At 47.3% G+C, this 22,714-nt stretch overlaps 1 protein-coding gene across 1 annotated transcript; it reads left to right on the top strand.

Moving 5' to 3' along the window:
- The first annotated feature begins 657 nt into the window (after positions 1-657).
- On the top strand, positions 658-22,472 carry MOB1B (MOB kinase activator 1B). The gene is made up of 6 exons (XM_058803317.1): positions 658-869; positions 14,821-14,987; positions 17,463-17,556; positions 18,591-18,724; positions 19,831-19,994; positions 20,273-22,472. Exons 1-6 carry the CDS (start codon positions 661-663, stop codon positions 20,348-20,350), a joined length of 846 nt encoding a protein of 281 aa, XP_058659300.1. The 5' UTR covers positions 658-660; the 3' UTR covers positions 20,351-22,472.
- Positions 22,473-22,714: the final 242 nt, after the last annotated feature.

The following is a 22,714-nucleotide window of genomic DNA, read 5'->3' as shown; positions in this document are numbered from 1 at the left end:
AGGATGGCAAATTCCTCTTGCAGCAGAAGGGAATCCCTGGAGGTTATGCTGCCTGTCTTGCACCCTCTCCAAAATCTGGCTTCTTACTCACCTAAACAGAGCCAGATTTTTGTGTGAAAATTATACCCTGGGATTGCAATTTCTGCCATAAAGCGCACTGGGATGTGACTGTATCTGCCTGCCAAGGGTTTCTTAAAAAAAAATGCAGTTTTTTTACCTCAGTTTATTTATTTATTTTTTTACCTCAGCCGCCCATAGTGTCACTTGAGGGGTATCCCTCCTTTGCCCACCGCTTACCCTCACCAGCCCAGTTAGAAATTGCTAACAAACATTAAGAAATATTACAATACCTTTTGTCACGTTTTGCTAAAAGACAGTTCGATAAGGAGGGCAGAAACGCCGTTAATACTTTTTTGTTCTTTTTCTGGTAGTGGTGGTGGTGGTGACCTGTGGGCTGGTACCTGGCCCCCTTTGTCCTGAGGGGAGAAGGGGGGCTCTGGAGGGGCAGGGGGTGCTCGTTTCCATGGAGGTGTCTGGGGGCACTCACACGGGCTCCTCTGAGGGGCCGGCACGGCGGGACGGCTGTGAGGGGACGCCCGTGCCTGGGGCCATGAAAGGACTCCTGAGGGGGAGCCCCACGGCTCCGAGAGGAGCGCGTCCATGCCGGAGACCCGCAGCTGCGAGGGAGGAAGCGGCGCGGGGGCCGCTGGGGGCGATGGCGGCCGGGCGGGCCGTGTCCCCGCCCCGCGGCGCTCTCCCCGCACCCGCCCGCCCTCCGCCGCCGCTGCTGCTGCCATTGGGAGCCGAGCCGCGCCGAGCCCAGGCAGCCGCCGGTCCCGCTCTTCCGCCATCGCCATGAGCTTCTTGTTGTGAGTAGCCGCGGCGTGTGGGGGGGTCCTTTCCTCTTGCTTTGCGCCGTCTCGTCGGGCAGGATAGGGCAGGGCAGCACAGCCCGCCGAGCGGCCGCGGCCGCCGCCCGCCCGCCCTCCCGCTCGCTCCGCTCCCCGCCGCTCCCCGCCGGCCTGGCGCCCGCTCTGTCCGCTCCCCGCTCTCTCCCTTTGTGCCCGGCTCCCCGGCGGCCCCGGGAGCAGCAGGCAGGAGCGGCGGGGCCGCCGCCGCCGCGCCGTGAGGGCGTTTGGAGGGCGGGCGGGCGAGCCAGCGAGCCGGGCTTCCCCTTCCCGTGCGGCTTCCCCTTACGGATACGAGTTTGAAAACAGCCACGGATCACCAGCCCCGGGCACCTCCCCGGCGGAGGGGTGTCGCTGGGTAGGCGAGAAGGGGCTTGGGGCCAAACACCCACCCCAGGGGTCTCCCCGAGGTTTTATGATATTTTGATGCGGGTTTCTCGTTTCTGGCGGGCAGAGGATGGTGCCGTAGCGTGGTGTGGCGCAGCTGGGTCAGGAGCTGGCGTGTGGAAGTGAGCCCCGGTGCAGGTGATGGGGCGGCCCGGGCTCCCGGGCTGGGGGAGCCCCGGTCGGGACCTGGCCGGGCTTTACTACGGCAGGAAAAAGGCAAAAAGCTCCCTCGGGAGTCGGGGGCGACACGTGCGAGCAGAGCCCCACTTCTTGAAATTTTGCTTCGTGGGCAAGAACCGAATGAACTTTGGTCCCTCCCCTTGGAAACAAAGACGAGGTACTTGTGACAATTAACGTAAACCGGTTCAGTGACTTATTAATTAAGGCGAAGATGCGCTCTAGGGAAAGAAGGGCGATCGAGGCGGCCGAAAAAGGCACCCCGGAAGAGCCAAGCTCCATTAGGGCCTTGTCTCCGCTGAGTGTTCCCGCACACTCCGGCTTCCCTGGGACTGCTGCCGGAATATTTGCCTGTTCTTAGAGATTTACATTGATAACCAGCAGATGTAAACGTGGCCTGGGCTTAGAGAAGAGACTTTATCTCAGAGCTGGAGTGCCCTAGTAAGTTGTGTTCTCATGGAGACAAATAACCCTGGCGCTGGCTTCCTCCTCAGTCCCTGCCTTGTGTTTATCTTTTAACTCTGCCGTCCCCATCCCGCTGGCCGATCGTGCTCCCGAAGGGATTCCGGGAGCCACCGACAGGAGGTGGGTGCAAATGATTGTCCGTGCATGGAGGCGCCGTGCTCCTAATGAGGAGCCCAGCTGTCCCTCTCCTTCGTCATTCTCAGCTGCCACGGTGGATGGAGAAAGGGGGACAGGATTTCGAGTGTCCTGGGAGTCTGGTTTGCAAATTAGAGAGCCTCTCTCTCCGTGGCATTTGGCTAACTGGGAATGGAAAAGCATGAAACCCTCCACCCTCTGTCACAGGCAATAATGAGATGGTTTCTTTTTTTTCAGACCCTTTTTTCTGAAACCTAGGATAGCAAACCTTTATCCCCTCCTCTATTGTTCCAAGTTATCCTTGTGGATGAAACATAGAAATGGAGACTGAGTTAGTGCGTGGCAAAGCTAGAAATGTTGGCAAATTTGCCTCAGCTGTTGTTGGCAGACTGCTGTAGATTGCACCTAATTTGCTCATTTGCAATCTAGAAATGGGTTAAAAAAAAAAAAAAGTTGAAAATATGCCTGCTAGGCCTCGAGGTGACCAGGGAAACTTTCTGTGATGCTGACATGAAGTTTTGGTGGGGCTTTTTTTCATTGGTTGGCTTTTTTTTTTAGGGATCCAGAAAGTTAGCATGACCTTTTGTCAGACTGGAGTTTTGGCTTGACAAGAGTTACTCCAAGATAGCGCGTGGATGTCTGCAGCTTTATTGATAATGCCAGCTTGCATTTTGAGTTGCAAACCCCCCGTTTGTTTTGCACGATACTTGTAGCATAGTCTTTCTCAGTACTTTTTCACCCCTTTGTCACTGGCGAGGAGGTGCCAGCAGTGTTTGTTCCCTGCCTCGGTGGCACTGCTGTCCTTCAGCGGGCTGATCACAGTTTGGGGCTGGCTGTGAGGGTTGGATTGTCCTTGTGCAGCAGCGAGGTTTCCTGTGTGGCAGCGAACCTGTGGCACAGGTTTCTCGTTCGGCTCGGGGCTGCGGCCTGTCAGTGTGACAGCCAGCACGGTGCCAAAGCTGCGCTCTCCCGCAGGCTTCCCCGCTGTCCCAGAACAGGGGGATTGTGCTGGGATAACGCAGCGTGCGTGGGGCCCCCCTTGTCCGCTGACAAATCCCTGCGTGTTCTTCCCTGTTGCTAGGGCCAGTGATATATAAAGCTACATGGGGGGGGGGAATAAAATCAAGGGGAGCCATTGTTTTCTCTGCTTATGGGGAACATTTTAAAAAGACTGTCTTGTGAGGCGAGTCACTGAATTAATACAACTGGGGTTTGACAGCAATTGTTATTTTCAGAGCCGCGGTTTTCTCTTTCTGATCTGTTTCTTCCTTTCTGAAAAGACTTTGTAAACCTCTCCAGCAGTTGAATAAGTTATCCCGAGTCTTTAAAAATAAATTAAAAATGGGACTTGGACTAGAAAATATATCCAGTTCCAAAAAACCTCTGCTTGTTGAGTTCTCTCTAAAAGGAAATTACAGCATAGTTGCAGGTAGCTTACATCTCCAAGGAAAAAAAAAAATCAAAGATAGTTCTGGTGGGCGTGCCATATGGTAACATGCTTGTGTTATCCTCTGCTGGCAAGACTTACATAAAAAAGGAAGCTAGATGAAAACCATTTATTTATAAAAGGAAAATATTCAGATTTATTATTGAAGTTCTGAAATTGTCTTTTCTTTAAAAAAACCCCACAGAGCCCCCATCTTTGGATTAGTGAATCCCTCCCTGAGGTTTCCAGCACAGGGTTTTTTAATCAAGAGATTGATTTAAGTAGTTGTTGCCTGATCAGCCTTGGAAGGACGAGGAGCTGCTGGAGGTGAGGGGAGTGAGTGGCTGTTGTTGGGGGCACGTATTTTGGTGAGTGAAGGCCAAGTTAACTTGTAAACCAGACTGGGGCAAGATGTGCTCTTCCTTCACTGCCTTGTTCTACAGCACCGTGGAGCCTGGCAGCTGCTTCTGATGCTCCACATGGTTTGTTGTTTTGTTGTTGTTTTTATTTTAATTGAAACCATACTTTCTGTGTAAATATATGTGTAGAAGGTGCAGTGAGGTAATACCTTTTTTCCCCCCTGACATCTCTTGGAGATAAATACCAAAATCAGAGCTGTTGGGTTTGAGATAGTGGGGCCTTCCCAATTCCTCAGGCTGCTGCTGCTCTTGGAGAACATTAGGGCTGTTTGTTTTTGTCCCTTCCTCAGCTTCCCGAGGTGCCAGGTAGCTGCTTCTTGTCCAACGTGGGCAGTGTAGCATCTGAGTGCTCTGTGAGTGCTCCTTCCGTGCTTTGGGAGAGGTGTTTATCTCCTCTCAGTCAAGGACTCGCCCAGAGGACCGGTAGGCACTCCTGAACTGGAATTTGCTCATGGAAAAATCAGCGTGTAGGCATTTGCAGACTGTTAGAAATGGGAAATACAGGGGACATCCAGGTATTTCCCCCCTGCTGTGTTTCAATGTATTTGTTTACTTCAGTTTTGTCGTGAGGAGTGTAAGGCTACAGTGGGATCAGGACAGAAGCTCTCCACACAGGGATGCGTTAACATAAAATCAGCTGCTTGACTGCTGCCCTTACTGCTGTGTCCAGTTCCTGGTGGAGTTTTTTCAGTTTTTTTGTTTGTTTGTTGTTGTTTATTGTTTGTTTTGTTTTTTCAAGTACCAGGATTCAGAAGTCTCTCGAGTTTTCCCACAAATAAATTGGAGAGAGAGCTGTAAAGCTATTGCCCTCTTCCCAAATATTTTTTTTAAAGCCTTGGTAGCATTAATTTTGAGTTTCGAGGAAAGCAGAAGTATTCTGTAGCGGTGGGTTTTAAACGGAATCAGCTGTGACAATCAGCTTACAGCCAAGTAAAACGTGGGGTTTAGGGTGTCACATAATGGAGTGCTGCCGCCTTATCAGTGAGCTCGGAGGCAGAGAGCGAGGAAGCTGCTGCCTGGCTTTTATTTCTGCAAGACTGAGTCTGCCTCGGAGTCACAGAGTGTGCAGACCAGTTCGGGCTGGGAGATGTCTGCGCTTGGCCTGGCGCTTGGAAAAACACCGTTTGGCCCTGCTGCTGTGTTTTGGGAACGCGTAGTAGGTGAAGTGAGTGATAGTCTCTTCTAAATGTTGTTAGATAGCTCCTTCTCAGATAGAAAGATTCGTTTGTAATGGAAAAAATAGCTTAGGAAGAAAGGCATTGTTCAGTGTGAAAGTTGTGTTTACTACAGCGCAGAGATGTCCGGTCTTAATTGCTTCCTAATTGTTTGCTTTTATGCCACGATTGTTTTCCCTTGTTTGTCCTTCCCTCTGTGTGTAAGTGAGCCAATGCCATTAGCTGTTTGCAGGGAGGAGCGGTGCAACGAGGTTTTGGGGGTGATTGATGTGCTGGAGAGTGGCTGGCATTTTCATCTTTATCAAACGCCTTTGTCACCTTTTACTTTGCAGACAGGGCTTTGGATTTTGGGCCTCTTTGTGGCCACAGTTCCACCTGACACATACATAGTCTTTTTTATCTTGTTTGAAAAAGGATAAAATATTGGAAGCATTTGTCTGCCAGGCAGTGGGTGGCTGGAGGGTTGCAAGAGGCTGACAGAGTGAAGCTGCTTGTTTTTCTTGGAGAAGTAAATAACTGCATTAAATTTGGCCACTTTAAGTCTTCCCTCATAAGCAGTAAGGCAGATCTTGGTGCCAGAGCTATCAATAAGCCTGTGACCCACAAATCAGCCTAAATAAACCGCAGGATGTACTTTGTGATGCTTTTAGCATTTGTAAACTAAGCCACTTCCTATTGGAGCCGAGCTACAATGAACTGACTGCTTGGCTTTTGCTCTGTTTTTGGGTTTTTCTACTCCTTTTAAATACACAGGGAGCCTGTGGGTCATAAATTCAGCTGCTTTTTAATCTGTTTTAAGTATAACACTTTCTTTTCACAGACTTGGAAAAATTCCTCCAGCCTTCACATGTCATGACGTGGTATTCTGAGGATCCAGTGCTTTGCTTTGTCATCTGTGTACACAGATCCCTCCCAAATGCTTTCCCAGGGCACTGCTGCTTGAGTAGATATTTTGGGGAGGGGATGTGAAAGAAGGGAACGAGATCTGAGGATTTGCATGTATCCATGCAGCTTCAATTGGTTCCTGGAAAATAAGTTTGAAATAACTTGTAATTTCTTAGTGAGCTTAGGTACAAAGCGTGGTGCATCTCTGTCTGTTTGCTTCAGGGCTTGGCTTCCCATTTCAAATCCATAGCCTGAGTCAGCAGTCAGTCAGTGCACGGAGAGGAGATGGTAATTTTGTGTGTCAGTCCCACCCTGAGAATTCATCAAGGTAACAGTAGTTTTTGCCTTGCAAATGTACTTTGGTGCTTCTAAAAGCAGCCCGTGAAAACGAATTCACTCACTCTTCTTGTGTCTTTTTTTCCCCCCGAAATCCAACTGTGACCTTAGCTGCTTGTTCCAACTTTGCTTCTGGCTTTTTTTTTTCTGGTGTGTGAGGATGCTTGTGCCTTGCTCACCCTCTCTTCTCTTCCTTGTCCAGTTCACAGCTGATCTTTGGCAGGAGTCCATTCCGTTTTGTGCTCTTAAGTACCTGAAGAGATCCAGCTCATGATGTTCCACTTGAGTTTTAGTTGAGGTTTGCTTGGGTTTTTTTGTTGTCGTCTGTCCTTGCACCACTTCATCTTTCAGTGTGGTCACTTGCCTGTGGAGTTAATTGCTTGTGTCCTTGAGATGCTGACGTACAAAATCTTAATCCCTTCCCCACCTGAAGGAGAACATCTTGCAGATAAGGGCTCATAATGCCTGGATTTGTTGTCTTTATCACAAGTCTAATTCCTTTCTTTATGACAAAGGGAACAAATGAGCTTAGGTAAGCTTTGGTAAATTCCTCTTTTGCTGGAAATGGAGACAACTGAGTTTTGATATGGAAATCATTTCAACCCAAATAATGATTGAGTGGGTTCTCTATTTTGAGCTTAATGAAATAACCTGTATTTTGTTTCAGTAGCTGGTACTTTGTGTTTTTCCCACCTTCAGTAGCACAGGCCTGGTTTTGCTTGAATGGATTAATTGTTTTAGGGACACTGGATCCAGGAATCAGAATGGCGTTATTCTGTCTTTTATTTTATGGCCACAAAATACTACTTTTTCAAATGCTGAGGTGTACCTTTTAGGAAAAACAGCATCTCTAATGTCCCATTGCTAACTTTTGTGGTTGACAGCTCTTCCTAAAATTCCTTGCTGCAATGGGAGTGTGAAAAATAAAAAAGTCTGAATATTTAAATTCATAGCACAGTTCAGCTTACTTTGGGCTCAACTGTCAAATGCTTAAGCTTAAATAACTTCAAAAGAAATGTGGTCCTGTCTATGTAGGAGCAGTCATTCCCTCTCAGATGCTTCAGACCGGGGGGGGGGGGGGGGGGGGTTCCTGATAAGATACTTTGGAAGAGATAAGCAAATTTTCCTGAAGATAGTTACCCATGGAACATACAGGATTTTACTAAATGTGGGGGTTGTGTAAGAAATACTTGGGGGTGAGATAATGCAGTGTATTTTTGGAAAGCTGTTAGATTATTCACTGCTGCCTCCTGCCCATTCCTTCTTCCTGTTGTTCTCTGTGTTATTTCTTGCCTCTAGTGAGTGTTAGTTCCTGGATGCAGACCCCATTTTGCCCATAAATCCAAGTGTCAGTGTAACCTTCTGTCTCTGTTGGAGATTTTCTGTTGGGAAGTTGCCGAGTGTTTGTCCTTTGCCGCGTTCCTGTCCTCAGCCTGTTTTGCCTGGGGGTTACAGTAAAGGGCAGCCTTTTGCAAACTGTTAACTGACTCTTTCTCCATGAAATTTAGTTAAATTTCTCCTTTAACTGCCTATTCCCTAAGCACATTAAGAGATGGTTCTTTTTATTGTGTTTAAAGGGATTGAAGACTGTCTTAAACTCTTGAGTGAAGCCTTTTTTTTTTTGTTCCTTTAGAAATGCCCTGATGGGATTTTTTAGGTAGTATGACTGGATTTGCTTTGTCATTCATTAAGCATTGGTTTCCAAAAGCACTGATCAGCATTTTGGGAAGCCATCCATGTTCTGAGGCATGTTCTCCAAGCACTATATTTGGTGCACAAGTAAGGATCTACATCATCTAATTTGATGCTAGAGCCAAGCTTTTATTACTGCAATTTATCACCCTCAGCGGGTTGTGGATGGCTTTCTGCAAAGCTCTGCTTCCTACTTGTAAATGTATTTACAGGGTGTGACTGTTAGCAGCAGCTTGGGACGCAGAGGGTGTTGTGTTAGTCATGGGCAGACAGATAATTCAGCTGAACCTCAGGAAATCTGCCAGGCAGGAGCAGCAGCTGGCTGTGGGGAGCAGCAGACACCTTTGGTGTGGGATGCTGCTTCCTGCTCATCACATGGAAGAAGTGCTGGAGTAAGGGAATCACGAGTATCACACATATTTCCTTATAGTTCTTTGATGAGTTGCTCAGTTTTGTACACAGGGAAGGGTAGATTTGAAAAAGAAAAAAGTGGTTGTGCCCACTGAATGGTATATTAGGTAGATTCCTGCAGTAAAGAGGATTGAACCTTTGTGGAAACTAAACTTGGGAATGTTACTGGGTGAAGTTCTGACTTAAGCTGGAGTTCATGCTGTGCCCTCCCTTTTGAGTGAGCTGATGCTAATTTACAGAAATAAGGGATCCCTGAGAAAGGAGGGGAACATTAGTGGGGAAATTGTGCTGTTTAGCTTGCAGGGAGCTTAATCAGGGGCTGAAATGTCCAAAATAGTGAACTCCATCTCGTAGGATAAAACAAGAGTTGGAGAAGTACTTCATGTTTGCCTTCTTCAAAGCTCCAGCAGCCCATGCTATTAAGCAAGTACTATGTGAATATTAGGATACTAGAAGAAATATATCTAGTTTGGATTGTTCCTTACACTGCCACGAGGTGTGTGTGTATGTACACAGTAAATGTTAATATTGAAATAGATGAGGAACCTCAGTCTGATTGAAAGGACCCAACAGAACAGCAAAGACTAGTGCTCACCTTTCTTAAGAAGATCAAGTCTGTTTGTGGTAAGCTTGAAGTTTTGTGGGTGAAGACAGTGTTGTTTGCCTCAGGGTAGTCACTGGATTCCTGGGAGTGTGCAACAAAATATTTGGGATAATCTTGATTCCTCTGATGCCACAGGATTTCAAATGGCTGTCAGGAGGAGGAGAATGTGCACAGGTAGTTGGGTCTCTGCTGCAAGCTTCTTTGTTGCTAGTTGGGGTGAAAATGTGTTTCAAATTTGGTGGTCTTAAAGGTCTGGGGAAAAGTCTGTGGGAGATTAGAGAGTGGCAGTGCAGTGGCATCCACAGTTTGGGGAGGCTGCAGCTTTAGTGCCACGGAAATGTTCCAGTTCCTATGCTGTCCCCCTGTCTGCTTGCCTGTCCCTGCAAGTCAGGAGGGCACGACTGCCTGGAGAACCTAGATGCAGGCTTTTCTGTGATGGACACTGCTGTTCGTGGCTCTGGCCTGCCCCTCTGTGTTAGTGCTGCAGGGAACAGGGCAGGAGAGGTTGAGTCACTTCCGCAGCCATTGGCTGCCTTGGGAGTAGTTTAATTGTGTTTGGAGTGCACAGACAGGGCTCTGGTAGTATCCAAGGAGGGCAACTGTGTCTTGCTTTGTTTATTTTGAGGGTTTTCCAGGAGATGAAAGTGTATTAAATGAATGTGTTGTAAATGAAACAAGGGAATTTATTTTGGTTGTAAGCATAGCAAAGTGATGATGATTTCCCGGTCATGGGATGGGGTTCTGGATGCTCGCTTGTTCCTTGCACTGGGAATTGTGGTTGCTTGGGAGAAGGGTTGCATCCAAGTGGGTAAATAGCAGGAACGCCATTGGGTGGAGTTGTAACACTCACCAGTGCTGTAGCACAACACCTCCCCCTTGTTTACAGGCACTTTGTCAGCCTGCAGACAGAAAAGGGAGGCAGGGGAAGTGTAGGTACCTGGCTGGGCTGGAAAACAGGCTGTGGCCACCTAACGTCCTTGTGGGTTTGGCACAATGTGCAGCTGCAGGGGGAGTGAGGGCACACGGCGCAGCAGAACCACCGCCCTCCAAACACGCTGAGCTTGTCCCCTGCTCACAGCTCAGCCAGCAGAGGTTTCCCTTCAGGGGTGTTCTGGTGGGTGTAAAAGTTTTGCTGGACCAATCCCACATTGGCTCGAAGTCACTGGCTCTAAACTGTGTGCGTACAGCAGAAAAAAAGCATTTTAAGAATGTGGATGTGTAAGGGTTATGTCGGCTTTGACGCTGAGGGGTGGTGGCTGGGGCAAGCAAAAGCAAAAACTGTTCCTTAGGGCTACCTTAAATAACTTTCTCTTTCCTGCATATGAATCATCTGATAAACAGCTGCTCCTTTAAAGTGTCAGGTCTTGTGTATAGTGCGACCTGTGCTTTTTAAGAGCTGTTCATGAGCTTGAGCCTTTTCCATCTGCCATCCTGTAGGGATGTCCAGTCTTTGAAGACAGCTTTTTTCCCTGGAAGGGGAGGCCAGATTTCAGTCCCCACCTTGATGTGTAGAGAATGAAAAATTTCATGGAAACACTGATTTCCCTGTCAGTACTCCAGTGGAAGGAGGAAATACCACACCCCTTTTGAGAAGCATCTTCAGGTTCAAAAACCTCCAGAAAATTAAAGTTACTCTGTGGTGTAGCTAATAAACAATGAGCCCCATGTGTTCTGTTCCTATAGGAATGACCATGTGTCTGGGGAAGTTTTTCAGTTTGGTGCCAATGATTCCTCCTTAAACTAAAACAAAAGCTCTAGGCCTGGAATTGTTTTCAAACCATTGCCTGACACTCTGGGAGAGCAACTGTGTTGTGTAAGGAGTTGGCAGCTCCTAGCTGCTTCCCAGAGCTGCTGCATGGAATGCATGCTGAATTCTTGCCTTGCTTTTGTTACCTGCAGATTCAAGTGGCTGGACTTAGGCTTCCTGCAGTGAATGACAATTGGATTGGAAAAAGTTGACTTTTTGGTGCTGTAGGAACTGAAGGAAGCAGCGCTTTGCCCTCGCACTGTCTCTCTTCAGAACAGAAATGTTGTGACTATTCAGTTTTATAGATAACAGTGCTCAAGTTCAGTCTCATCAGTGCAGATTTTGAATGTGTTCAGCTTAATTTTACCTGCTGTCCTTCTGATGCTGTGGTTCTCATAGGGAAAAGGTGTTTGAAGGCTGCACCTATTGATTGCATTGTCAAAAAGTAGCTCGAGCTTTTATTTTAGTTTCTATGTGGATGTGTTGGCTGGTGGAAACAAACCGCTCTCACTCCGATGTTCCTATTTTTAGCAGGATGTTACCATTTGAAGGCCTGTATTATTGTTTAAAGGCTGGAAATGTTTGGTTTTCTGGAATTTGGGTCTTGTCTTGGAGTGTTTCTGTGTTTAAAAAGAGGCATGGCGGGAGAAGGGAGACAAAGAAGTGCACAGCTAAAACTTGGGGGCTTCTGTGATAAACTCACTGGTTAGCCTGTGGCAGTGTGTTGCCTAAACTTACCTGGTTTAATTCAGGTTTCCCCAAATCTGCGTCAGACTTGGTGGAAATGGTTAAAAATCCCTGCTGAAGGAGTCTGTGGACAAATGGTTGGGAGTGAGGGGGTTTAAGCTAGGCCAGCCCAAGGGCTTCTCCTGGGAGCAGTTCTGGCAAGTTTATCGTAGCTGAGGCTGGGTATTGAAGGTGCTTTGAGCACAGAACATCTGCCAGTGCTGCCTTTGAAGCTGAGATGAGCTGTTTGAGGCAGTGTGGGGTGAGCAGAACACCTCACATTTTGCCTTTCTTCTGGAAACATCCTCTTACCATCCTGAGACAGAGCAGCCTGCAGAAGGTGCATCACAAAGCCCACCCCCTGCCAGCAGATGAGTGGCTCAAGTTGCAGCTTTGGAGGAAATGTGGTGTTCTCGCTGGTGACGTGGCTGCGTGGGCTCCTGCTGGTGGGAAGGGCTTGCCAGCCCTGCACACAGCCTCAGCCACAGCTCGTCATTCAGTGCTGGGCCCAGCTGCAGCTGGCACTGCTGGGGTGCAGATCCCTGCAGGAATAGAAGGGAGAAATCACTTGCTAGGAGCAGTCCATGTGGCAGGGAAGGGAGCAAAGCGTCCTTGGAATACCTTGAGGAGTCCCTTCTCCTTGAGAGGCTGCATATTGGTTGTGGCACGTTGTGGGGATGGTGCAACCTGCTCCATGTTTCATAGCCTCCTTATATCCAAGGAAAATGGCATCCTCACTGGTTTCTCTGTCCCCTTTCACTTCTGTGTTAAGATGAAGGAGAGCTCAGAGACTCCTAACAAGAAAAGGCAGGTCCTGCCTACTGTCCTAAAGCATTTGAAAACCTCTACAGAGCTGGCTGATTCCATGATGGAATGTGGCTGAAAATAGAATGTCACATGTGACCCAGGCGTGGATGATTGTGTGTTGTTGGCCAACAGGCAGAACTCTTTAAAATTAAACTTTTTTCACCAATTGCTCAAGAGGTTGAGGAAATAGACCTGGGTCAAGACAACTTTCTCAATCTGCCACGTCAAACAGATCGGCATAATAAGAAAAAGTAATTTTTTTTCTTGTTAAATAATAGGAGAGCTTCTGGACTAATAAGGTAATTAGAGTACTGTTTAGTAATGCAATATTTTTAACCAAACTTTCCAAGAAAAACCACATCCTGTCAAGATGGAGGCTGCATTAGGGTGTCCCTGAGCTGTGTCTCAGGGAGTGTGTTAACTGGCTTGGGTGAACTACATAAATGTATGAAATTCTGACAATTTATTGCCAAAATTGCAGGTATTTCCATAGCACGTGACAACTACCAGGCTGCAGTTACCCTAATGGCTTTTCCTTTTGGATGCCTGCCTGCCTTGACTGTGAGACCATTTCCTGCTGGCTTAGGGTGCCTGTGCTGCATTGGAGAAGCAGGGATCAGAAAGGTGTTGGAGGCCAAGATGGAAGGACTGCCTTAGAGCAGTACTTCTTTCTGTTGCTACAGCCTTTGGCAGCTTATGGGAAGAATACCCCTGTTTCTGGGAAGGGGGGAGCAGGGATTAAATGCTACCTAAAGCTTTTTCCAACATGTTGCATTTTCTGCTTCCTTGACTGTGGATCTGTGCAGGGTGTTCAGCAGATCTGCAGTGACTTGGTTTGTTGGCTGGCAGACTCACAGGCTGGGGTGGGTACAGTGAATTCCTACCCAGAATGTCTGAACAAACTACTTGCCTAGGGAATTCCTTCACCATGCTTTCTTTGTGCCCTACTCCCAAACCCTCGTTCCTTTGTTGGGCTTACTTTTAGTGCTAAAATACAAACAATAATTGCTTGGGTTAGTTATTTCATAACCTTTTCCAGGTTGTATTTAGCTCGTGCTGGGTTCCTTCTGCTTATGCTGACACATGGAAAGATAGTGGTCCTAGTCTCTTCTGCTCTCCAGATGTTTTAGGTTGTATTTTCACTCCTCATGTTGGCCAAGTGCCTCTGAAGTGGCTTTGTTCCTGAAAAGACAATAATTGGGTTTAAGTAAAGTAGTCAGTCAAGAGATTTGGGGTTTTTGTTCCTTGGGTTTTTGTTAGTTTCTTCTTTGTTCAGAGCTGGTTTGAGTCTGTTCTGGCACCACATGCAGATGGCTGGAGGGGTGAGAGGTGACAGCAACTCCCTGAGCCACAGAAGCTTCTCACTCCCACTGGGAGGCAATTATTTAATTCAGGATTTGTGTCTGGTATCCTGGCTTAGGGTGAGGTGCAGATGCCTGGGAGCAGCTAGAAGTGTCCTGTAACAGAACAGATGGGAGCAGGACGTTCCTTCCTTGTCCTTCTGGCTCCTGGTTGCATTTAGCTGCAGGCTGTGCTGCTGTTGCTGGGGTGTCCATGGCAATGCTCATGGCTGTGCAGCTCTACTATCCCAGGATCCCTGGAATTCCAGCCAAGCCCTTCTTCACAGCCCCCAGGAGCCAGGATTGCTTCAGAGGCCTGTGGGAAGGGGAGGATGCTGCTGTTCCTTTGGAGCCCTGAGAGTCAGAGCAGCTCTGGGACCATGGAACAGAGTCCCAGGATGGTTTGTGTTAAGAGTGACCTCAAAGCCCATCTTGTTCCAAACCCCTGCCAGGCACAGGGACCTTCCCCTAGCCCAGGTTGCTCCAAACCCCCTCCAGCCTAGCCTTGCACACTTAAAGGGATCCAGGGGCAGGCAAAGCTTCTCTGGGCATCCTGTGCCGGGACCTCAAATGAAGAGAGACAGCCCTTGCACCCCACCAGTAAAAAATTGTTTGGTCCTTAGAGAGATGGTGAAACACTGGCCAAGTTTTTATATCAAGGAATGAGATCTGGATAGTGTTTGTGATGAGAATTCTGCTGTGTGGGTTTCGCAGCTTTCCACTTGCATTGGAATTCAGAGCTCAGTTTGCCCATTCTGACAGAACTCTTCTCTCAGCTCATACATGAAAATACTCAGAAATACGGACTCATTTGACACTTCCCTGCAAATATTTAATTCTACATGTTGTATTTCTGACATGTTAGGGGCTTGTGTGCCATCCAGGCTCACTGCCATGGTTTAAAATTCAAATGTCTAAACGTTTTTCCTAAGCCAGTCCATGTTCTTCCAAACAGAATTTTAGGTAAGGAAGTGATTAGGTCAGAAAATGGTTTCAAACAAGTCAGAATCCCTGCTAGGTGAGCATCCCAGTTGTTGGTAAATACCCTGTTGCAATGTGAAAACACGTGAATGGGTAAAGTATTTCATGTTAATCCTGTCCTTACCCGTGACTAGTGTGCTTGTTTCCTTTTTGCTTCCTGTTCCAAAAGGTCTCTAAAGATTTCCCCTCTCTCTTGCAGTGGCAGTCGCTCTTCCAAGACCTTCAAACCAAAGAAGAATATTCCTGAGGGGTCCCACCAGTACGAGCTGCTCAAACATGCCGAGGCCACGCTGGGGAGCGGCAACCTGCGGATGGCCGTGATGCTTCCAGAGGGGGAGGACCTCAATGAGTGGGTGGCAGTTAACAGTGAGTCACTGGCCTTCTCTTCATCACAGGGCTGTTGGAAGTGGGCTGACACTTGGGGCAGGACAGCTGTGTGTCCCTGTCTGTTCCTGGAGAAAAGGGGAGTTGGGGGGCCTTGCTTTCTACAACTTCCTGACAGGAGGGTGCAGCCAGGTGGGGCTTTGCTCCCAGGGAACTGCTTCTCCTGGGAGCAGTTCTGGCAAGTTTATCGTAGCAGGGGCAGGGTGACTGGAAACAGCCTCAAGGTTCAGGTTGGATGTCCAGAAGAATTTCTTCATGGAAAATATTGTCAAGCATTGGAGGTGTTGGAGTCCCCATCCCTGGGGATGTCCAGGGAACAGCTAGACATGGCTGTCAGAAGGTGGGGATCAGCCACAGCTTGGACTTGATGATCTCAGAGGTCTTTTTCCAGCCTGAGTGGTTCTGTGGTTCTGATGGGGTCTGTAATTTTCCTGAAGTTAGTTCCTTTAGTTCCTACCAAGTTTTGAGCCTTTGCTCTGGTAAGTCTCTGATGTCATTCTTTTAACTTCCTCTAAAGCTGTTTGTCCAAACTCTGTGCTTTCAGGCTAAACAATGATGCCTAAATTAGTGTTTTCTGATTGCTTGACCTGGTTTCCTCCTCCTCTTCCCTCTCCCTGCTGCATAGATTTTGCCCTCTGCTCCTAGAGCATGGAGTCTCCCTTCGCACTGTGCACTTTTGGCTGCCACAAGCTCTGGGCCCTGTCTGGTGTTTGCTCATCTTTTGCCTCTCAGGCTTGATGTGCTCCAGTGTGGTACAGGATTGATTGTGCACTGCAGTAGAAATTATTGCTTGATTTAAATGTTCTCCAGTTGTTTCTGTGGTTCTGCCTTTTTTCTTCTTGCTCTTTGAGATGTTTGGGAAGTGAAACTGTTCCACTGACTCTCACCTTCCTGTTCCCAGCCCATCATGCAGTGCTCTGGTGCTCCACTTGCCACTGCTTCCAGGGCAGGCTGGAATTGCTGACACCATCCTTTGCAAAAGTTAATTCACACTGCATTGCAAAACTAGACTAGAGAAAAAAGCCAGCCCACTTGTGTGAGTAAGCATTGCTCAAGATGCCTCATGTATTGCTGGCATCCTTCCCTTTTGGTGGTTCCTGCATTCTGTGTGTCTGCTTTCCTGCATGGCAGCAGTTTCCTCCCTTCCCGAGTGACCTGACTGCTGAACTAGCTGGAGTGCAATTAGTGTAATCAGTGAGCTGGTGAGGGGCTCCCTTCCCTCAGCATCCCTGCACCACGCCAGGCTCCAGCAGTAGCTGTGAGCTCCATCTGCTCACAGAGGGGTCTCATCAGGAGACAAAATGTGTCACTTCAAGTCATTGCTTTTGCCCTTCTTGACCCTGAGAGCCAAAAACAAACATGCTCTGCCCTGCTGCTGCTTCTTGCTCTGCTCTCAACCTGACTGGTGTCTTAGGGAATGACTTGATGGGCCTGTGGATTTTGAGACTTCCACATGTAGGATTTGCCATAATCAGGCATTCTGTGGGAGCCTGTGTGGGTTTTCTGAACATGCTTGCCTCAAAGCAAGCAGTGGGCTGTGGTTTCTGCTGGGAGCAGGGAATAATTAACAGTTCCTGTGGGCACTGGAAAAGCCAGGGCTGGTGTCCTGCATCTGCTGAGCAGTAGCTGTGACTTGCTCCAGTGACATCTGCCTAATCTTGGCTGTTTATCCTCTGGAAAATACCTGTAGATAAAGTGGGTTTTAGAAGCTGATTGCAGTGATCACAGTTCCTTGTGACAGAATGAAAAAGAACTGTCTTCTCTAAGAGTTTGGAGTAATTAACTGAAAGAGTAACTATAACTGCAGGGTTAGATGGGCTATTAGGAAGAAATCCTTCCCTGTGAGGGTGGAGAGGCCCTGGCACAGGTTGTCCAGAGAAGCTGTGGCTGCCCTATCCCTGGAAGTGTCCAAGGCCAGGTTGGACAGGGCTTGGAGCCATCTGAGAGAGCAGGAGGTGTCCCTGCCCATGGCAGGGGTGGAACTGGATGGTGGAACTTCCCACCCGAAGTAGTCTGGGGTTGTATGAGATGTTTTTGGGAAAGGTGTGCCTTGGGAATACAAAGCCTGAGGGAAGGCACTGTCACCTAACGAGTACCTGCTCTCTCTAGTTGGAAAGCTTATGCTGGAAATCTTTCTTGGATTCCACACTTGCCAGTAGAATTTGGGATTGTAATAAAATACACCAAACTTTCAGGAAAGGAAATGACAAGGTTTTCTCCTTTATTTTTTTGTCTTCCAACTGAAGATTTTGCTGCAGTGAACAATTAAATAGTTCTTGCTGGAAGCTATTCCAGAAAGTCAGTGGTTGCATTCTGCATCTCTTTTATAATGGATCTTAAAAAAGCAACAACAATGGAGTTTTTTCCCAAAAACCATTCCAGAAGCTGTGCTTTACAGCCTGGGCTGTAGGAATCTTGTGCTGCAGAGTGCTAACAGGTGGTTTCCATGCTTTCCAGCTGTTGACTTCTTCAACCAGATCAACATGCTCTATGGAACCATCACGGACTTCTGCACGGAGGAAAGCTGCCCTGTCATGTCTGCTGGCCCCAAGTAAGAATGTTTTTCTCACACACTGGTGACTGGGGGCACTTGTTGAGATGATTTTTCACGTAAAAGCTTGAGACCAGCTGAGAGGAGTGCCAGGGTTGGGTGACAAGGGTGTGAAAGAGAAGAAGGATTTGAATGTCTATTAAGTGGGTGGGAAATAGCAAGTTGATATTTTTTGGTCTGTGTTCATATTTGTTTGGTGTTCGTTTTTTTCCTTTAACCTGGGAAGTAAATTAATTATCAAAATTATTTTTCCCCTTTTTTATTTTTCTGAAACATTAATGAGAGCTTCTTAAATGAAGACTTAAAGGTTTTATATGCAGGCATTCCATTGGGGCTTACCAAAATGTTCGTCGTAGGTATTGTAGAAATAGTAGATGCCTGAATAAGAATCCCTGTGCCCTTCTTGGATTTTTGCTTATGCTTTTGTTGAGACATCCAGTGTTTCTGCATTTTCCTACTCTAATTCAGTTTGTTGTTTTGCTCTGGCACCAGAGCAAAATCCTGGCATTTCAGCTAAGTGTTGATCTTTTTCCTACATGAATACCACTTAAATCTTGGTATTAGGGCATTACTGGGTGGTGAGAAATCCTGCTTTTTCATAAATCCAGACAAATGGTCCATTTGATGTGTCTGGGATTTTTGCATGTTTTCTTGCATACAGTTTTAAAATGCTTTCAGACCCTGTGATTTGTTGCTGTTAGAAAAATGGGGGGTTTTTTGTCCCGTTGTGAGCAGCACCTTCATAATCCCTCATCAAATTTGTTTATGGTGCAAATATTCTCCCAGCAGTTGTTCTGACAAAACCAAATTTGCTAAACAAATTGAGAGGACAGATTTATCAGCTAAGCTTGCATAAAACCTCGTGTATGATCTGTAGCATACAAACCCTGTGGTTCACCCGGGAGCTGGTGTTGTCACACTCCCCGTGTTGGGTGTGCTGGGGTTTTTAGCACCATCTTTCCAAGGTGATGCACCATGTGCAGGCCCATCAGGAGTGGCTCCCTGGTGCTCAAGGCCACCTTGTCTCACCCCAGGTACGAGTACCACTGGGCAGATGGCACCAACATCAAGAAGCCCATCAAGTGCTCCGCACCCAAGTACATCGATTACCTGATGACCTGGGTCCAGGACCAGCTGGACGATGAAACGCTCTTTCCTTCCAAAATAGGTGAGGGGGTAACTGCAGCTGAGCAGGGCACTCGGGTTACACCTGCACAGGGACACTCCAGGGGTGAAAGGTCTTCTCAGTGCTTGATGTGTGGGGCAGGTTTGGGAGGTTACATTATCTGTCTGCACACACTTATCTTTGAAGGTGTGTTATAATGCATGAACTCTGACCCATCTGTTCGTGCTCCTAATAAACACCTGTCACAATTCTGGGTCCAGAAGTATATCTGGTGTTATATTCATTTTGTTTAGGAATAACATCAGAGGGTCTCAGACCCTTCTAACCAGTAACTGGCAGCTTTTTGTCACAGAAGGGATATCTGGTTGTCGTGACAAACTTTCAGGCCTTATCTCCAAAGAAGCTGAATTGCAGCTTTGATCTTAAGTTGATTTATTTTTGCTTGGTTTTCTTGAAGTGAAGATAAAAAATAGATGTTTTAAAGAGGCTTTCTTCTGAAAAGCAGGAGGGAAATAATGACCAACCAACAGTTTGGGAAAGATAACGGGGTGGGGGGATCTTTTAGTTGCCTTAACTTTGCAAATAGTTTCTGAGGCTTTAGACCCATTTTCATTAAGCTTCTTTAGACAAAACCCTGCCTTCAGGGAGAGATTCAGAGGCCACAAACTAAGCAGCTAAGTATGAACTTCCCGTGTGCTGCAGCAGGCAGAGGAGGAAATGCCATGTGCATGTGTGCAGGGCAGGCTGCAGCAGGAACATGAGAGCATTGATGGTGGAACCTGCAAGCTCTGGGGAGGTCCTGACTGGCCCCAGAGCATCCAGAGCCTCTGGCCTTCAGGCAGGACTTGGGGACAGGCTGCAGGAGAGCTAAGCTGACTGGGGAGACTGGTAGGTGAGGAGGAGCTAGGCAAGTTTCCTCTTTTCAGAGGGTTGATACAGATCTTTTTTTAGCCTGGGGAAGTGACAACTGAAGAGTTCATGGCTCCCAGCAGCCACCTGCCGTTTTACAGCCGGTTGCAGTAAAACCTGTGCAGTGACAAAGGTCTGCTGTTGGAACTGATTCCATCTGCCCTGGCCTGTAGTGGCTTTCACAGCAGACAAACATGCCTGGCAGTTGGAGAATAAGCCCTCTGTTTCATTCTCCCCAGGCGTACCATTCCCAAAGAACTTCATGTCAGTGGCCAAGACAATTCTCAAGCGTCTGTTCAGAGTTTATGCCCACATCTACCACCAGCACTTCGACCCAGTGATCCAGCTGCAGGAGGAGGCACACCTTAACACTTCTTTCAAGCACTTTATATTCTTTGTTCAGGTAAGGACATGGCAAATGGTGTTCTCCCTTCCAAGCTACATTATCCCCCTTCCCTTATGCAAAAAAAATCGGCATCTTCTTAGGTTCCCTTCCTTTAAGAAGAAAAAGCTTCAGGCAGTGGAATACTTGGGGTCAGCGAGTGGCAGATGGGCAGGGGAGGATGCAGTGGCCAAGCCTGGGCTTGGACGGCTGAGTGCCAGATGAGCTCTGGCTAATGAGGTTTCTCACCTCAGCTATACCTACAGAACTCTGTGTTTTTCTCCTCATCCCTGTTCTAGGAATTCAACCTTATTGATAGAAGAGAACTTGCACCACTTCAAGAACTGATTGAAAAACTCACCTCCAAGGACAGATAAAAGGAAGAGGACTTCTTGGAGTCACTTGTTTCTTTAAGCGAGCGTGTGGTATTTGTTTTTTGTTAATTTAAAAAAAAAAAAAAAAAAAAAACAACAAAACAACCCCCCTATGCTGTTACCAGTGACAGCTGAGATCTACTTTTCTGTGCTTTTATTAGGGGAAATCTTTTCTCTGTTAGTGATATGTGGTAAATAGCTTTTTTTTTAATTAATATTATTTTACTGTTGTTATTCATTGTGGAATTTCTAGCAGGTGCTGAGTGCTTATTAAGGAAACGTGCTTGGTTGGGGGATTGACTCTGCTGGTGGATGGGTTCTTGTGTTGTGTCAGTGGTAGCCCATTCTCATGAAGTCCCTGGAAGACTTGCTTACATTCTCTAAGTGCCTTGGCAGACTCACTTCTGAGGTGCAAAGCACATACAATACTGAACATTGCTGGAAACAGAAAACATGTACTAACACCCAGACACTTACTGAAATTTGTTTTAAAAATATATATCTATGCTTACACTAAGGAAAAAAAAAAAGCCATAACTTGCTGAAATCAATGATCTCCAGCTTTTAATACAAATACTTGTCTTATTTTTTTAGAGATGAATATAGAATTTTTCAAAGCTAGATTACTTCTTAGGAAGAAAAGCAAAGTGCTCGCTAAAGCGAAACAGTGAAGGTGGTGTCAAAATTACACAGGCCTTGTGCTTAGCAAGTAGTTCCATGCCTGTGCCATGGCACTTGGCACAGCTGCTTTTATTTTCTTAGCAGGAGAGCATCAGTTGGGTCAGCCAGCGTGTTAAGTTCTCTTAGTAATTGCCAAATGAACAGGTAGTTTGCACAAATACAATTAGGGAAAATATTCCCTAGAAAAAATTGCACTGGGATAGTAGTAATAATAATAAGGAAAACCTGGCTTGAAAAATAACTGCTGGAAAGGTGTTTTTAAGTTAGGAATGCAAAGCCTGGCTCTGAGGAGGGGCTCTGGTGGCCAATGTTTGCTGTTGGAGGAAATGTGTCTTGGAGGGGAGATAATTCCTGGGGCTGCTTTGTAGTCTTGTTACTGTGATGGTGTTCTCTCCTGTTTAAAACCACTGCCCATCTTGAGGGAGCTCCATCTGTTGGGAAAAGCGGCAGGAGCAGGGGAGGGAGGCCAAGGTAAGCACACGGCAGAGAGGTTGAGCTTCTGTTTTGCACACCTTGGCTCGACCAAAAACACTGAGTAAAGATGGAGCTGGCATGCAGGAGCCTGCAGGAGAGGTGAGTGGCCATTGGCATGGGCAGCAGGGAACAGTTAAGCACAGAAGTGACTCACTTGGGAGCTGCTGGGCTCCAGTGAGGGATCCTGATCTTCTGGCTTTTCCTGTGCCACCATCCACACAACAGCGTCAGAGCCACCCGTCTCCCAAATCCAAACTGCTCCATTTGGACACAGAGCAAGCAAGGCAGGAGCTCCCAGGTGCTAAACAGGGGATGCCTCTTATTTCAGGGTGGCTCCTTGGTTTGGTGTCCTGTGCCAGCAAGCAGCAGAAAGGATGAAGGTGTAGAAATGAGGGTTTGTGTGGACTTGGCAGTGCAGGGTTTCATGTTCCTGGCACACTTGTGCCCTAGGAGGGCTTAGTTCTTGTTGTTGTTGCAGTTTTTTTCTTTTGAACAGCCAGTTCTAGAAATCCAGAGGCATCTGCTGCAGTTCAGCTCATCAGAATTGGAATGTATCAAAATGAGTCCTAGGTGGATAGTGTGTTTTTTTTAATTCAATATCTGGCAGTAGAAAGTCTTTGACCAAATAGTTTCTAGGCACGTAATAAAAGCTTGGAGATCATGATTTGCCTGACAGCTGTATGAACACATTTTTTAACTCCACAACACTTGAAAAGAACATCACTGAGGATGTGTTTGCAGTGGTGGGGATTTAGGTCCCCGTGCTGTTTCTTTTTGCAGCTTTTCATTGTTGTTTTGCTTCTGAAAGCTGTGGGACCAGAAGTTGACGTGTGTTTACACCCTTGGAGTAAGGGCACATGGAAATGCCACTCAAAGGAACCTGGATCGAGTGAATGTGTTTATAAAATAGTGCATTTAGGGGAGGAAAAGGAGGGGCCACCCCCTGCCCCTCCAAATAAACCCCAGAGAGGCCAACCCTGCTCTGCTCCAGGCCTCCACTTTGGACTTTGAGGGGTGAGGAGCACTCGGGCACAAACCTCCCAGCTTTGGTCGCGGGGAGCAGAAAGTGCCGGCAGGGTTGAACCAGGCTGTGCTTCCAGTGCTGCCTCAGGCCCTCCAGTCTGGTGGGGTCCCAAATTCCTGTGCTTTGTGGTGCTCTGCTGCTCCCAGCACGTTGCATCTTGTCAGGCCTTTGGGTGGTGGCTCCTCCCT

This window comes from Ammospiza caudacuta, chromosome 4 (genome assembly GCF_027887145.1).
Source record: "Ammospiza caudacuta isolate bAmmCau1 chromosome 4, bAmmCau1.pri, whole genome shotgun sequence".
NCBI lineage: Eukaryota > Metazoa > Chordata > Aves > Passeriformes > Passerellidae > Ammospiza > Ammospiza caudacuta.
Note: the sequence above shows the minus strand (reverse complement) of the source record. Positions and strands in the feature narration are given on the sequence as shown.